General features: G+C 40.7%; 2 protein-coding genes across 5 annotated transcripts in view; one reads left to right on the top strand and one right to left on the bottom strand.

Annotated features, from left to right (window-relative positions):
- LOC106088150 (small ribosomal subunit protein uS9m) overlaps positions 1-16170 on the top strand; it is an 84559-nt gene that overhangs the window by 28873 nt on the left and 39516 nt on the right. The window lies entirely within an intron of this gene.
- LOC106088148 (transient receptor potential channel pyrexia) overlaps positions 1-16170 on the bottom strand; it is a 63778-nt gene that overhangs the window by 17361 nt on the left and 30247 nt on the right. For 2 of the 4 annotated variants that reach the window (XM_013253519.2, XM_013253516.2), the window contains exon 2: positions 6402-6693. In XM_013253519.2, coding sequence (XP_013108973.2) covers positions 6402-6517 — 116 coding nt within the window. In that variant the 5' untranslated portion in view covers positions 6518-6693. Of the gene's footprint in view, positions 1-6401; positions 6694-12847; positions 12863-13189; positions 13273-16170 lie in introns of those variants that run through there. The other 2 variants (XM_013253517.2, XM_059362295.1) reach the window with 2 other exon arrangements.

The following is a 16170-nucleotide window of genomic DNA, read 5'->3' as shown; positions in this document are numbered from 1 at the left end:
TTGCGTTTTTTCTTTCTTTGTTTTTATTTTAAAATTCACATTTTATCACTCGCTTGGTAATAGCAGTATTTTTTTTTACTATTTTTAAACAAGCATCAATTCCGCGAATCTCTAAAAGGTGATTTAAAAAAAAAGTGACATTTTCGCTTGGAGACTCATGTGAGTTTTTGCGTCAAAACCAGTTCGTGTTGTCACATAAAAAAATTCAAATTTATTTGCTATCAGAGTGATATTATTAAAATCACATTGTTTAAATTAATTATTAGCATGGTTGGACAATTATGGCGAGAGGCGGGGGAGTTTTACTAGGCGTGATGATGCTGGTGGCTCTTTTAAATGCCGTTTCTCCATTGTTGGGTCGTTTCGCATGAATCGTCGATGGCAAATATATTGACAGTGTTGTAGCTTATATGATTTACGAGTACTATATGGCGTTTTTTCGGGAGTACATGCCTCTGTGACATAGATATTTTGGACATTTTGCTTCTTTGTTGACCAGGCGAAGGTGGCATCTAATCAAATAATTAAACAAATGACGCAAATTTTCCATTATTGTCTTGTTTGTTTTTTGTATTTTTTTTCGGGGAGGCGACAATGTGATGTATCAATTAGGGAAAATCAAATAAGAGTAGGAGGAGTGGAGTTTTTTGGAATGGTCCCTATCAATTAAATATGTATATTTGCCAATTCTATTAATAGCACAATATTCAAATATTTTTAATGTACTCGTTTGGCCGTGGGAAAGAAAGTTTCTATAAAAATCAAATTTCGACTAAAATTCTTATGGAAAGAACCTTTTTGATTCAATTTGTATCAAACCTACTACGAAATGTAGCGCAGAGATTAGAATGTCAGGCTCTGACATTGAACGCCTGGCTTCGGGTCCTGGTAAAACACCAGAAAAATTTTCAGCTGGCATATTAATGCTGGCGACATTTGTGAGGTACTTTGCCATGTTAAAACTTCCCCCCAAAGAGGTGGTGCACTGCGGCACTCTGTTTGGGCTCGGCTATAAAATGGAGGTCCCTTATCATTGAGCTTAAACTTGAATGCTGCCGACTCATTGATATGTTCTTTACTGGAATATTAATGGGCAAGTTTGCAATATTTTTAATTTAACGTAAAAAAATGCAAATTTAGCTCATGAACATTCCACTAAGGAATTGCGGCAAACTTCTCACCTATCAATGGTTTAAGGTCAATGATAAGGGGTCTCCTTTTTATAGCCGAGTCCGAACGGCGTGCCGCAGTGCGACACCTCTTTGGAGAGAGGTTTTACATGGCATATTACCTCACAAATGTTGCCAGCATTAGGAGGGGAAAGCCACCGCAGAAAATTTTTCTGGTGGTCTCGCCAGGATTCGAACCCAGGCGTTCAGCGTCATAGGCGGACATGCTAAACTCTGCACTACGGCGGCGTAATAGGTTATTATTAGAACGTAATAGGTTATTAATAGAAAAATTTTATAAAAATAAATTTTTTTTATGAAAAAAGTTTGCGCCACGGAGCCCTGTGACGATGTACCTGACGAAAACATTAGAATATTTCTTCTTTACAAAATGTTGTTATTCATAAATTAAAAGTAATTGTGATGGTAATGAACCGAACCGACAAAAAGCCCCCAAATTTTGCGATAACCGGGATATATCAGAGAAGGGTGCAGCTATTTATGCGATTTGTAGCTTAAAAGTAACACAAAAACACAAATCCGAAGAGGAAACGTTTCCTCAAACGGGCATATAGACCGATCCGAACAATGTGGGTTTTAAATCGATGGCGGTGAACGCGTTGGCAGGGTCCATGGTAAGTAGCTTTGAGGAGAACTGACCTTTTATTTACCCAAGTAATGGGACGCAGCCTATTTTGCGGAATGTGTCCCTGAACCGCTCCAAAGGCGAGGTGAGATTGTCTAAGAGGGCCTTATGGGTTGGCTTCTGTGAGTCGGTATAGGGGGTAAACGAGTCCTTGAGGAAAGAAATTTTTATCTAAGTACCCGAAGACTGTGAGGAGTGTCCTGACAGATGACGGAACTTGGTACTCCACGAACTACTGGTTACAACGCACTTCCCAGGATGCTCGGATGCAGCCAGTGGGCCGGTGACTTACGACGTTACGGATGTCCCTCGTATACAAAGCAGTACTTAGGCGCTGTCGGTTGTTGAGGGTATTATAAGGGAGGCGAGGCTAGTTCGGGCGGTTCGTGTGAGCCGTACAAATCAAATGGACCGGGTGACATATTGCCCGCCATGCTGCAGAAGGCAGAACCGTATACCATGCGGCTTCTGGAAAGGATTTGTAGGGCTTGCGTTTTGCTTGGCTTTGTGTCGACTGCGTGGCATAGTTTTCAAGGACTTCATGCCAATCATTTTCTTGGAGACACTTGAGAAGCTGCTGGGATTTCCTTGATCTCGTTGATAAGCGACTACCAACAGGTCAGTGAACAGTGCCCTCTAGGGTTACCTAGAGGAGAAATTGGGGACATGCGACTTCCATTTGGCGACCTTAGAAGGGGCTTTAAAGATTGTTGAGTTGGGGTCCATTTCTGCTGTCAAATTGTGCTGGGTTCCAGCCCATAAAAGGGTTGGCCGGGAACGAGGCGAGCTAACCAGGTTTGGATCGCGGTTGGACTCTGTGAGTGCGTCGCCGATGGTGTTGTTTGGAATGGTGGATGCCTACTACGGCGATTGCACAGGCTTGCTGTGGGCAGATGCTGGGGACTGCGGGGTTGCGGGGTTGCCATGGCCCTGTGGTCGAGGTTTTCCGGAACAAGGACGTCGATGATGGTTCTTGAGCTGGGGAAGTGCGTCCTTGGATTGCTGGCGGCAGTCCTGTACCATAATGTACCTTTATGTACCATAATGAATCGATCGGCCTATATACCCGTTTAGAGAGGCCTTGGGATGGGTCCTAGGTACTTGGCCCCAATTTAAAACAAGTAACAACGTGCCAAGTTCGGCCGGGCAGAATCTTACATACCCTCCACAATGGATCGCATTTGCAAATTCTTTGCCTGGTATATCTTTATAGACGAACAAAGCATAATGGATTCGGATTGGTATACTATTGGAACAATATCAAGTTATGGGCAAATTCGGACCATACTTGGTTCGGATGTAGGATAGACTAAACAAATCTCATAGGAATGGCGCCCTATAGGGGCTCAAGTATTAAAATCGGGAGATCGATTTATATGGGAGCTATATCAGGCTATAGAGGGATTCAAACCATATTTGGCACGTATATTGAAGGTCATTGGAGAATTCGTTGTATAAAAGTATCCGGATGGTAATTCCGCCCTCTAGACGCTCAAAATGGCAAATCGGCCAACGGTTTTTATGGGAGCTATATCAGGTTATAGAAGTCAAAGCAAAACGTTACATGCAAATTTCGACCCTATCGGGTAAGAATTGACCTTTCTAAAGGCTCAAGAAGTATAATCGGAACATCGGTTGAGGTTGTGAATCGATTCAGACTATGCTTAGTACAGTTGTTGGAAGTCACAACAAAATTTCTCATACAAAGTTTCAGCCAAATTGAAGAGGCTCAAAACGTCAGGATCCGAAATCAGCTTATATGGCAACTATTGGGTTGCCCAAAAAGTAATTGCGGATTTTTTAAAAGAAAGTAAATGCATTTTTAATAAAACTTAGAATGAACTTTAATCAAATATACTTTTTGAAACTTTTTTTCCAAAGCACGCTAAAAGTAACAGCTGATAACTGACAGAAGAAAGAATGCAATTACAGAGTCACAAGCTGCGAAAAAATTTGTCAACGGCGACTATATGAAAAATCCGCAATTACTTTTTGGGCAACCCAATATATCAGGTTATGAACAGATTTGAGTTATACTTAGCACAGAACATAACAAAACTCCTCATACAAAATTTCTGTCATGACGGACACAATGACTCATTATGAAGACTTAGTAGAGCTTTAAGCACCTTAAGAACAACCTGAAGAACCAATTGAAGTTATACAAATTATGACCTTTTTTTCTTTATAAATAAAAACATTAGCTGTCGGGCGGTGCCGACTGTATAATACCCTACACCTACCCTATAAGTACAATGTGTGACCTATATCAAATTCTGAACCAATTTTGATGGATCACAGCGAGCAAATATGTTCAAAATGTAAAAACTACGATTGACAAATGACAATATTATGGCAAATTACCCAAAATCTGACGAACACATATATAGGGGAGCTATATCTAATTCTGAACTGATTTCGAGCAAACTTCTCAGATAACGTGATAGTCGTCGAGGAAAGCAAAAGTTGTACAAAATTTTGGCAAGATTGGTTAAACAATGCGCTTGCAGTGGCTCTTGGGGTGAACATCTAGCGATATACATATATGACAGCTATATCTAAATTTGGGCCGATTTCTATGAAATTCACCAGTACTATTGAGAGAGAGTAAGAAAATCCTTCCTGCAAAATTTCGACGGAATCGGTTAACAAATGAGCACATTTTTGCAATATTTCTTAAAATCGGACGAACATATATATGAGAGCTATACCTAAATCTGAACCGATTTCGAGCAAACCCCTCAGATACTGTGGCAGTCGTCGAGGAAAGGGTTTTGCAAAGTTTTGGCAAGATGGGTCAATAAATTCGCTCGCTGTGACTCTAGAAGTTGAAACCGGACAATATATATATATATATATATATATATATATATATATATATATATATATATATATATATATATATATATATATATATATATATATATATATATATATATATATATATATATATATATATATATATATATATATACATATACATATATATATATATATATATATATATATGAGAGCTATATCTAAATCTGAACCGATTTCCATGAAATTCACCAGCAATATTGAGATTCAAGAGAAAATTCCTCCTACCAAATTTCGAGAAAATCGGTTAACAAAAGACAATTTTATTGCAATATTACTGCAAATTGGAGGAAAATATATATGAGAGCTATACCTAAATCTGAACCGATTTCGAGCAAACCCCTCAGATACTGTGTGCTTGCAGTTGTCGAGGAAAGCGTTTTCCCAAATTTTGGCAAGGTGGGTCAATAAATTTGCTCGCTGTGACTCTAGAAGTTGAAATCGGGCGATATCTATATATATATGAGAGCTATATCTAAATCTGAACCCATTTCCATGAAATTCACCAATAATATTAAGAGTCTAGAGAAAATCCATCCCGCCAAATTTCGAGAAAATCGGTTAACAAAAAACCATTTTATTGCAATATTACTGCAAATCGGACGAACATATATATGGGAGCTTTATCTAAATCTGAACCGATTTTGACCAAACTCTATGTGTATTAGTCGTCGAGGAGAGCGTTGTGCAATATTTTGGCAAGATTGGTCAATAAGTGTGCTTGCAGTGGCTCTAGGAGTGAAAATGGGGCGATATATATATATATGAGAACTATATCTAAATCTGAACCGATTTCCATCAAATTCACCAGTAATGTCGAGAGCCGACAAAACATCCTTCCTGCCAAATTTCGAGAGAATCGGTAAACAAATGACTATTTTATTGCATTATTACTGAAAATCGGACGAACATATATATGGGAGCTATATCCAGATCTGAATCGATTTTTTTCCAATTTCAATAGGCTTCGTCTCTAGGCCGAAAAACACGCCTGTACCAAATTTGAAGAGATCGGATGAAAACTGCGACCTGTACTTTGTACACAAATGATCATGAACAAACGGACAGACAGACGGACGGACACACAGACAGACGGACATAACTAAATCGAATCAGAAAGTGATTCATAGACGATCGGTATACTTATCAATGTGTCTATCTCTCTTCCTTTTGAGTGTTACAAACAAATTCACTAAGTTATAATACCCTGTACCACAGTAGTGGTGTAGGGTATAATGATGAATTTGTCATTTAATTTCAATAAAGCGTAAATTTTTCAAAATTAAAACGGTGTCCCTTTTAATATGACCCCCACTGTATGATATGCCATAAGACAAGCAGGACACAGCTTAAAATTCGATTCGCGATATACAAAATTCTAGACTTAGGCATAATTTCTTCACCAGTACCCCACAAGCGCATATCAGTAACAATCTCCTCCGACATCACTTTGTCCGTTGGAGAGTTTACCGGGAATATAGTATCCACAGGTAGTTCAAGTCTGTCCTTACCCCAAACATTGTACATACGTTCTCTGTCTTAGGAATGTCCACAATCATCATTGGTGTGAAGGTGAGGTGCTTCCCAGTCTAGAAGCTTTGCATACTACTTCTACCAAGCTGAAGTAAAACATTTTCATTCAATTAGGAAAATTTTCCATTAAAACTATGAAAAATGCTTTATATACTAGTGCAATTGATTGTTAAATTTAAGCCTGCAATACTTACCGACTTGTGTTATTGCCTGCTAATGGCTGCTCAGCTTCACTTTTGGTCACCACACTTATGGAGCGTGTCATACGTCTGGGTTTGGTAGAGCCCTCCTTATAGCCGAGATTCTCCATGGCTACTATAATGGCAAAATGTCCCAAAAGATTTTCCTGTTTCTGCTATAACCTTGGCAAATTTTAATCTAAGCACCTTTGATGATTGGAAAAAAACTTCATGGGCCTGCGCGTGGTCAACCTCGTTAATTGTGATGTGATGCATTCAAAATCAATTGGAATTTAAAACAAGCCGTCTAAAAATATTCAAAAAAAAAAAAAAATAAAAACAATGAAAACAATAACTTTTTACTTTTATTGTATTTGTGTAATAAGATATTTGCATTAATTTTTTTTGAAGAATTTGTGTTGATTTGATTTTGTCTAGGTCTTTTGATGTTTCGAAAGAATTACAAGCATGTGTTGTCTTGTCTTAAAAAAAGCGGCGCCTAGTGATGCGTTACGGTATTAAATTTTATTATTTGTAATTTTTTTATTATCAAATCGATAATGTGTTTGTTGGGTGTAAAACGAACTCATATTACCTAAAGTGACATAATATTAGGTAGCTATGCGACAGTGTCATAGCGACAGTGACAGCGGGATGACGTCAGTAGTGTGTGACGACTTTGCTAAGCACGACGAAGGAGATTGTGGAGTATGCACCGGCAGTGCAATCGGGCGATAGTGCAGGATGCTGGTAGGGATAGAACTGGCATTCCAAGCACTTCTACGGAAGCTGGAAAGTGAATCAAATCATAAGCAGAGCATAACACTGCTAAAACGCTGAAAAAGAGCTCGCCGCTTTAAGATGCTCTGGGAAGACCAAACCAACCCAACCGCAATGGAGACTCCAGGCAGTGTCCTGCAAAGTCGCAACAGGAACGAAGGAAGCGCGCACTGCCCCTGAGTCTTCGAAGAGTACTCCGACTTCCAAAAGGAGGCCACAACCTCCACGGAAAGGGAAGATAGTCGCTGAAAAGAGTAAGGAGCCGACCTCTGACGCAAGGGTGGTAAGGAAGCATAATAGAGATGAGCTGACGTTTGCAGTCATCGATATCAGCAGTGCACCCGGTAGGATTCCACCAGCTCATCGGTCCCAAGTGGAGGATCTGGTGAACGAACGGGTTTTCGTATGACACTCAATGCCCCGACGATGAAATCATCACCGACTTTTTCAGGATTCGGAAGACTAGCAAAGGTAAAGATCCTAATATTGAAACATCAGGTAGTGCTGTGATAGAAAACTCTATGCAGTCTAACTAACAGGGAGTCGACGATGTGACCTACTCCCCAAGAGACAACTGAGAACATGTTGAGGCTTTTGATGAAAACGCATTTTCCACAGGATATGACTGCGAGTTCCAAAAGGAGGCCACAGCCATGACGGAAGGGGAAGATGGTCGCTGAAAGAGTAAGGAGCCGTCCTCTTACGCCAGGGTGGTAAGGAAGCATAATAGAGATGAGCTGACGTTTGCAGTCATCGATATCAGCAGCATCCGGTAGGATTCCACTAGATCATCGGTCCCAAGTGGAGGATCAGGTGAACGAACGGGTTTTCGCATGACACTCAATACCCTCTAACGAACAGGGACCCGACTTTTTCAGGATTCGGAAGACAAGCAAAGGTAAAGATCATAATAATGAAACATCAGGCAGTGATGTTATAGGAAACTCAATGCAACCTAACTAACAGGGAGCCGACGATGTGACCTACTCCCAAAGAAACAACGAAGAAGATGTTGAGGTTTTTGATGAAAACGCATTTTCCACAGGATACGATGGGACTCATGGAGACACCGGAATCTTGGAATAATGATGTTGATCGAAGGAATTTATGGTCAAGGAAACCTTGAGGAGTTTCAAACCATTAAAGTCAACCGAACCTGATGGAATATTTCCGTCGTTACTACAGAAGGAGTCGGACTATCTGGCGCCCCATCAGCAGTAGTGAGTGAGGATTTTGCTAAGCTCACATTAAGACCGAGAAAGTCATTTGGGGCACGCGAAGCAAGACCAAACCAGGTCTCTCGCAATGGAGGGAGACAGAGTCGCAAAAGAAACGAAGGAAGCGCACACTGCCCCTGAGTCATTGAAGAGTACTGTGACTTCCAAAAGGAGGCCACAGCCATCATGGAAGGCGAAGATGGTCGCTGAAAATGGTACAACAATGGCACAACAGAGATGAGCTGACGTTTGCAGTCATCGATATCAGCAGTGCATCCGGTAGGATTCCACCAGATCATCGGTCCCAAGCGCAGGATCTGGTGACCGAACGGGTTTTCGCATGGACACAATGACCGAGACGTCTGTTCATTCCAGTGACAGCAAAGCGGTGGACCTCTTCAAGTCTAGATTAGGTCACATAGTTTTGAAATGCTCACAGTCCCCTCTTTGTGACAATCTTTCATTTGTTGACCTTTGGGCCTGGTCCTGAAAACTTAGCTTACATGTCGCTAGAGTCATACCCACAGCTTCCAGTTTCCCTAGAATGTGTAAGGTAGTTCCTAGTATAAAAATCTAGTCCGCCTTACAATTCCCTGGGATATCTCTGTGGCCCGGCACCCAGAACAGGTGAATTTTGAACTGTTCAGCCATCTCGTTAAGAGATCTGCGAAAGTCGAGGCCGGTTTTTGTGTTCAGAAATACATTCTCCAAGGATTTAATGGCTGCCTGGCAGTCATAGCCATACCACCACTTCCTTAATTGCAAGGATTTTCGCTTGATACACACTGTTCGTTTAGTTTGGAACCATCCGTATGGAAGTCTATGCAACCTCTGTTACCAGGGACATCGTAGCTCTAATCGGTTCTATCAAGAATAATAGTAGAGTGTAATCCATACTGCCTGGAACGTCGGATATTGTATCAAGGATAACACAGTGTCCGTAGCCGCCACATGACCAATGAGAAAGCTCCCTTAGCCTCACGGCAGTGGTAGCAGCAATGTCCATAGGAATAAGATGTAGCATTAAAGTCAGTGCATCAGATAGCGTCGCCCTCAGTGCGGCTGTGATGCACAGACAAGCCATCCTTTGGATCCGGTTAAGTATTGAGCAGTAGGTGGACCTTTAAAGCGCCGTCCACCAGACCACAACACCATATGGCATTATAGGTCTGACAACTGCAGTATATACCCAATGCATGACACGCGGTCTAAACCCCCAACTTTCTGAAGTATATCTCTTAGAGTGCTGGGAAACTTTGCCCTAACCGCAATTCCCACGTCATCAGCATACGCGACCACTTTTCATCCAGAGACAATAATATATTGTTAATAGCTATATTCCCAAGTGGAGGAGACAGTACACCTGTTTGAGGTCTTCCTCTGCTGTTCCCTCTTTTTAGATCCACAGATCTCAAGCCTGACGTAATGCATTTTTTTTTTATTAATGAACTTAGAGTTGATGCCTAGAAACTCCAACTCCTTCATGATTGACGTCGATTTTACATTATTAAAAGCACCTTCAATGTCAAGACTAGCATTTCTTGTATATTCCTTGACAGCAAGAGAACCCTCTTTGTAGCCGACTAGGTCGTGAAGGGCTCTTTCAGTGGATTTGCCTTTACTATATGGATGCTGATGCCGAGACAGGCGATCACCAGGAATCATTGTCCCAAGGTAGGTTTCCAGCAACCTCTCAAGGGTCTTCAGCATAAAGGATGAAAGGCTAATAGGACGAAAATCTTTCGGCTTAAAGGAGTGGTCAGACACAATTTCCCTAATAACCTCCGACGAATGCGTGCCAGTCACACCCTCTTCTGGCGCCACGTTGTCCGTTGGCTAATTTTCCAGGAAATGTGTATCAACGAAGAGTAGTTCTAGTGTTTCCTCACTAGACGTTGTCCATACATTCTCTGACTTCTAAATATACGCGACCGTCTCGTATATTTAGAGGTCTCGAGGACAGAATTTCCTTAGTCTAGAGGCCTGAGAAGAGTTTTATGCAGTTCTTCCTTAGACCAACAAGCTCCGGGGTCCACCATGGCGGACGCTGTTGGCCCCTTGGCTTGACACTAGAACATGCTAACCTAGACCTTTTCTGGTCTAGAATGGATACACGAGCAGAATTTGTGCCGAAATTTATCCCAATCCGCCTTTCTTCTGTTTAGCTGAGGAAGCACTTCTGCAGTATTTCCTGCAAGGCTGAAACTAATGTTACGATGACCAGAGAAGCTTTGGTCATCGAACACTTCTCAGTCGCATATTCTTGCGCCTTATATCTTCCGGTACAAAGGTAATTTCTAGTAGCTACTGCCTGTTCCTGGTAATAAAAGTCGGCGTATCCCCTTTACTATAAGCAGCTCAACCCTTTCGTTGATATCCGAATTTCCCCATATCTGGTGATGTGCATTAGCATCACTTCCTACAATGAGGCTCTTTTTCCTACAGAAGCAGCTTCAACCAGTATCTTAAGGTTTGAAGGCGGCATCTCTGAATCGTGTGCCATATATAAGAAAGCCAGCCAGTAAAGAGACTTATTTATTTCAGGGCTGACTACTACTAAGTCTTCAGTGCTTAGCGACGTAAGAAAAAAACATTTAGACTACTCTCTGTAAGAATACAGGCTCTGTGTCTCCCATTCCCCGTATCCTTGACTAGTCTAAATACCGGAATTCTTAGTCCACGAACCATTCCTCTACACTCGCATGTTTCCTGGAAAATAACCACGTCAAATCTCCCGTGGTGGAGATTTATCTGTAGAAACCGGACCATAGTCAGAATTCTGAACTTCCACCACTGTTGTGTTAGCCTAGTCTTCTGATTCCGCCAAAAGTTTATTCTCACAAGATTCATATTGTCGTGAGGAGCGGAGTAGCTGCAACGACACTCGTGAACTATCAGCGGTATCGAGCGGAGAGTCTAAGTGAGAGGCCGGGCGGCACCAGCCCTTGCACAAATACTGGGTGCCAAGATGCTCGATATGACAAGGCGGGGTGTTGCCGCCTTTAAATAACCAATTGCCACCCTGTTCCTTTGAACCGGAAGGAGTTTGCTCACCTACATCAGCTTGACGAGGATCGTCAACTTCACATGAATATGTGGTTGAAACAACATGATGAGCTTTCGTACGCATCCAGGGGCAGGTGAGAAAACAGTGGAAACTCAACCATGATCGGTGGATACTTGAATGCAGCTAACATATGTGGATAAAGTTGATAATTTATAGTCATTCATGTTGAGCCGATCTTTATGCGGTTTTATATATAAAGGGTGATTTTTTATACACTCCACCATAGGATGGGGGTATACTAATTTCGTCATTCTGTTTGTAACACCTCGAAATATACGTCTAAGACCCCATAACGTATATATTTTAAGTCGATCTAGCCATGTCCGTCCGTCTGTCTGTCGAAAGCACGCTGACTTTCGAAGGAGTGAAGCTAGGCGCTTGAAATTTTGCACAAATACTTTTTATTATTGTGTGGGTCGGTTGGGATTGTAAATGTGCCAAATCGGTTCATTTTTTGTCATAGCTTCCATATAAACCGAGTTTGGGTCTTGACTTCTTGAGCTTCTAGGGTCTCTCTTCCGATTTGACTGAAAATTTTCACGTGGTGTTTTGGTATCGCTTCCAATAGCTGTGTTAAGTATGGTTCAAATCAGTTTATAACCTGATATAGCTGCCATATAAAGCGATCTTGGGTCTTGACTTCTTCAGTTTTTAAAGGGTGCAATTCTTATCCGATTTGGCTGTCATTTTGCAGGTGGTGTTTTGGTATCACTTCCAACAACTGTGTTAAGTACGACTCAAAACGGTTCATAATCAGGTATAGCTGTCATATAAACCGATCTTGGATCTTGACTTCTTGAGCCTCTAGAGGACGCAATTCTCGTCCGATTTGATTGAAATTTTGCAGGCGGTGTTTTGGTATCACTTCCAACAATTGTGTTAGGTACGACTCAAATCGGTTCATAATCTGGTATTGCTGTCATATAAACCGATCTTGGATCTTGACTTCTTGAGCCGCTAGATGGCGCAATTCTCGTCCGATGTGGCAGAACTTTTGGACATCTGCTTCACCCATGACCTTTAACATACGTGTCCTATATGATCTGAATCGATCTATAACTTGATACAGCTCCCATATAAACCAATCTCCCGATTTTGTTTCTTTTTTGTGATTTAAGTTTTTCAGGGTGGCAACACTGATTGATAATTATATACAAGCATCATCTGTAAAAGTGAGGTGTTGAGTATACTCTGCCATGGCATCATGGTGAACCTCACTCTCTTTTTAATTGACTATATAATGTATGATTTTCCCAAAAAATTAACCAAAAACAAAAAAAAAATCCTTGGATATCGCACTGACATTGCCATAAACAACAACGTATTATGTCGCTGAATGGACAGATAAATTCATATATTGGTTTTTACTCGAATAATTCGTATAATGGAATAATTACAATTACTGGCAACTCGATCGTTTTTGTCTCATGGAAGCGGAACGGCTGTTGGTAAAAAAATCAGCAACAACTTGTGAATGCTTTGGGGGGCAAAAAATTGCAAATTAAATTTCACATATGATTGAATTACCGAATTTGAACGACCATAGACAACTTCAACATGAATTTCCTCTTGATTTTGCACTTGTGGATATATTTTGTATTTATTTTCATATAAAATTTTTTTTAGATAGTCTGGACTACCACTTTATTAGCACCTTTTTTTTTTTGGAACGCCACACTTTGATTAGTGGGAGTGTAATCAAATTCAGTTAAATGGTGCGTACGTAGTTGTGCACTTACAGTAGCCGTAGGTATTACGCGATTTAACCGTTTTATATTTCCCCAACAACCTGCTCCTCGCACTTTCAAATGCCAATTACTTTCATTCATTGATATTTTTTTTGGGGGAGAACAAAAACACATGTTGTAATTGCCAGCATCGGCATCATTTATCTACGGTGTTTTGATTTTTCCTAACTTTTGTTTTCAGTTTTCTCTTTTTTTTCTAATTTTGGTGAGAACCATGCTTGCGTCACATTATACTTTAATCGTGATGTTTAATTTTACTTTTTTTTTGTTTTTTCTTTGCGAATTTTTCTTATCTCACTTTGTTTGATTTCTTCGCTTATCTCAAACAATCAGCAGTGGCTTCAACAGCATCCATCAACGTCATCACCATCATTATGATGATCCTTATCCTCATTATCATTACCACCATCATCTACGACGTACGGCGGAAGAACGTAGACTGCAGAAGATCTAGACAGTTTTCTTTATCTGCTAAACCAAATGTTGATTATTTGAAGACAGTGTGGCGAAACCCATATGACATGAAAAAAAAAAATTCCATGAATCCCCTGTTTATCAAAATTGTGCTATCTCTTTGAGATATGCTGGAGATATTTGTCTAAAAAGTGTGTTTAAAATGCTTTAAATAAACTTTGGTAGGTTTGGTTTGCCAAAGGGGAAAGTAAGAAAGTTCAAAAAAGTTTGAGGTTTTTTCCTAAGACATATTACAAATATTTTTGTTTACACGCAAGAAATGAAATGCATGGAAAAATAAAATGACAAAGGCAAACTTCTTACATTTGCCCCTGTTCCTTAGTGGAATTTTCATGGATAAAATTTGCAATTTGCAAAATCAAATGATTTAACAGAAGCTCACAGGGATTTTCTTTGGTACACCCAAAAAAATGCTTATCGTAAATATGAGTTGATTACATACAACACGTTAGTTTATGATATTTACTCACATTTAATTAGAAATACGTAAAGGATAAGACAATTTACTTAGTACAAGTAAAACTAACTTTTCCTGAGTATAGAAGAAATAGTTGAAAACTCAGGTGGTGTTAGTAATTTTATTTAAACTTATTTCTTTGGAACATAATTCTTTAGCGCCATAGGAAATAAAATATTTCTCACTGTTAGTTAATTTTAACTGGTGTTGAGGTTAAAATTTCTCAATGAGGAAGATCGATTAATATAGGAGCCGCATGAGGTTATGTCTAATTCAGAAGCAATAACAAAAGACCTTATGCAAAAGTTCAGCCATGTCGATTAAAAATTGCTCTCTCAATATGCTTAAAACGTCAAATTGGAAGATCGGTTTGTATGGCTGTCATACAAATTGTACCCATTTACAATTCCATGTGGCCGACACCAACAAGAAGTATTTGAGCTTAATGCTCAAAAACAGACAGCAGTAATTGTGTACATTACACACTTTGATTCCGACGAAACTGATGGTGTCGGAATCAAGTCGGTTAGTTTTAGGTGGCAGTCATCAGCCATCACACTCACTTAGACGTTTTCGTCCACTGTGATACCACAGGAACAGAAGAAGAAAGATGCCTTTTAGTTATTACCGTTGAACCATTCAGATCGCTTGAAATTTAAAAAGCCCAACAACTTGAAAAAGTTCACATCCGCTATATCAGACACTAAGGAACAGGGGCAAACTTCTCACATAGCAATGAGTGCAGTCCGATTCAAGTTTAGGCGTGCCGCAGTGCGACATCTCTTTGGAGAAAAGTTTTAGATGGCATAGTACCTCACAAATGTTACCAGCATTAGGAGGAGAAAACCACCGCAGAAAAATGTTTCTGATGGTCTTGCCAGGATTCGAACCCAGGTGTTCGGCGTCATAGGCGGACATGCTAACCTCTGCGCTTCGGTGGCCTCCGAAATCAGACAGGTTCTCAAAGAAATGAGAACCTAAAGTGGAACTCCTTCTGACTACCGGTGCGGGACACACACGCAGAAGATGTTCTATAGTCTCTTCTTCTTCGAAGTCCTCACAGCTTCTGCAAAAGTCGTTACTGGAAGCCTTCAGTCTGTCAGCATGTTTTCCGATCAGACAGTGACCTATCATGGCGGACACAATGACTTAGACGTCTATTTTTGCCAGTGACAGCAAAGCGGTAGACCTCTTCAGCCCCCTCTTTGTGACCATCAATCATTCGTTGTCCTTCGGGCCTGGTCCTGAAAAATTAGCTTACATGTCGCTAGAGGTATACCCAGTTTCCCTGTGTAAGGTAGTTTCTAGTCTCACAAGCTCGTCCGCTTTACAATATCCCGGGATATCTCTGTGGCCCCGCACCCAGAACAGATGAATTTTGAACTGTTCAGCCATATCGTTGAGCGATCTGCGACAGTCGAGGGCGGTTTTTGTGCTCGGAAATACGTTTTCCAGAGATTTAATGGCTGCCTGGCTGTCTGAGAAAATATATATGCCAATCGTCGTTAAGACATTATATCCATTTCCTTAATTGCAAGCAACTCCGCTCGATACACATTGCAGTGGTCGGGTAACCTTTTCGATATGACCAGTTCTAGATCCGTATATCCGTATAGAAGTCTATGTAACTTTTTTTTCCAGGGATATCGTTGTTCCAATCGGTTTTATCCGGAATTGTGGTACATTTCTTTTTATCAAAAAGCCGCTCAGGTAGAATGTAATCCACACTGCTTGGAACATTGGATATTGTATCAAGGATAACACAGTGTCCGTAGCCGCCACATGATCAAAGAGAAAGCTCCCTTAGCCTTACGGCAGTGGTCGCAACAATTTGTCTAGCCACAATGTCCAGTAGCATTAAGTTAAGTGCATCAGATGGTGTAGTCCTCAGTGCGGCCTTGATGCACAAAATAAGCCATCCTTTTAATCTGGTTGGGTATTTAACAGTAGGCGGACTTTTGAAGCGCCGTCCACCAGACTAACACCATATAGCATTATAGGTCTGACAACTGCAGTATATACTCAATGCATGACTCGCGGT

The sequence above is a fragment of the Stomoxys calcitrans genome, chromosome 2 (genome assembly GCF_963082655.1).
Source record: "Stomoxys calcitrans chromosome 2, idStoCalc2.1, whole genome shotgun sequence".
NCBI classification, from domain to species: domain Eukaryota; kingdom Metazoa; phylum Arthropoda; class Insecta; order Diptera; family Muscidae; genus Stomoxys; species Stomoxys calcitrans.
The sequence above is the reverse complement of the archived record's forward strand: the minus strand, read 5'-3'. Positions and strand labels throughout refer to the sequence as shown.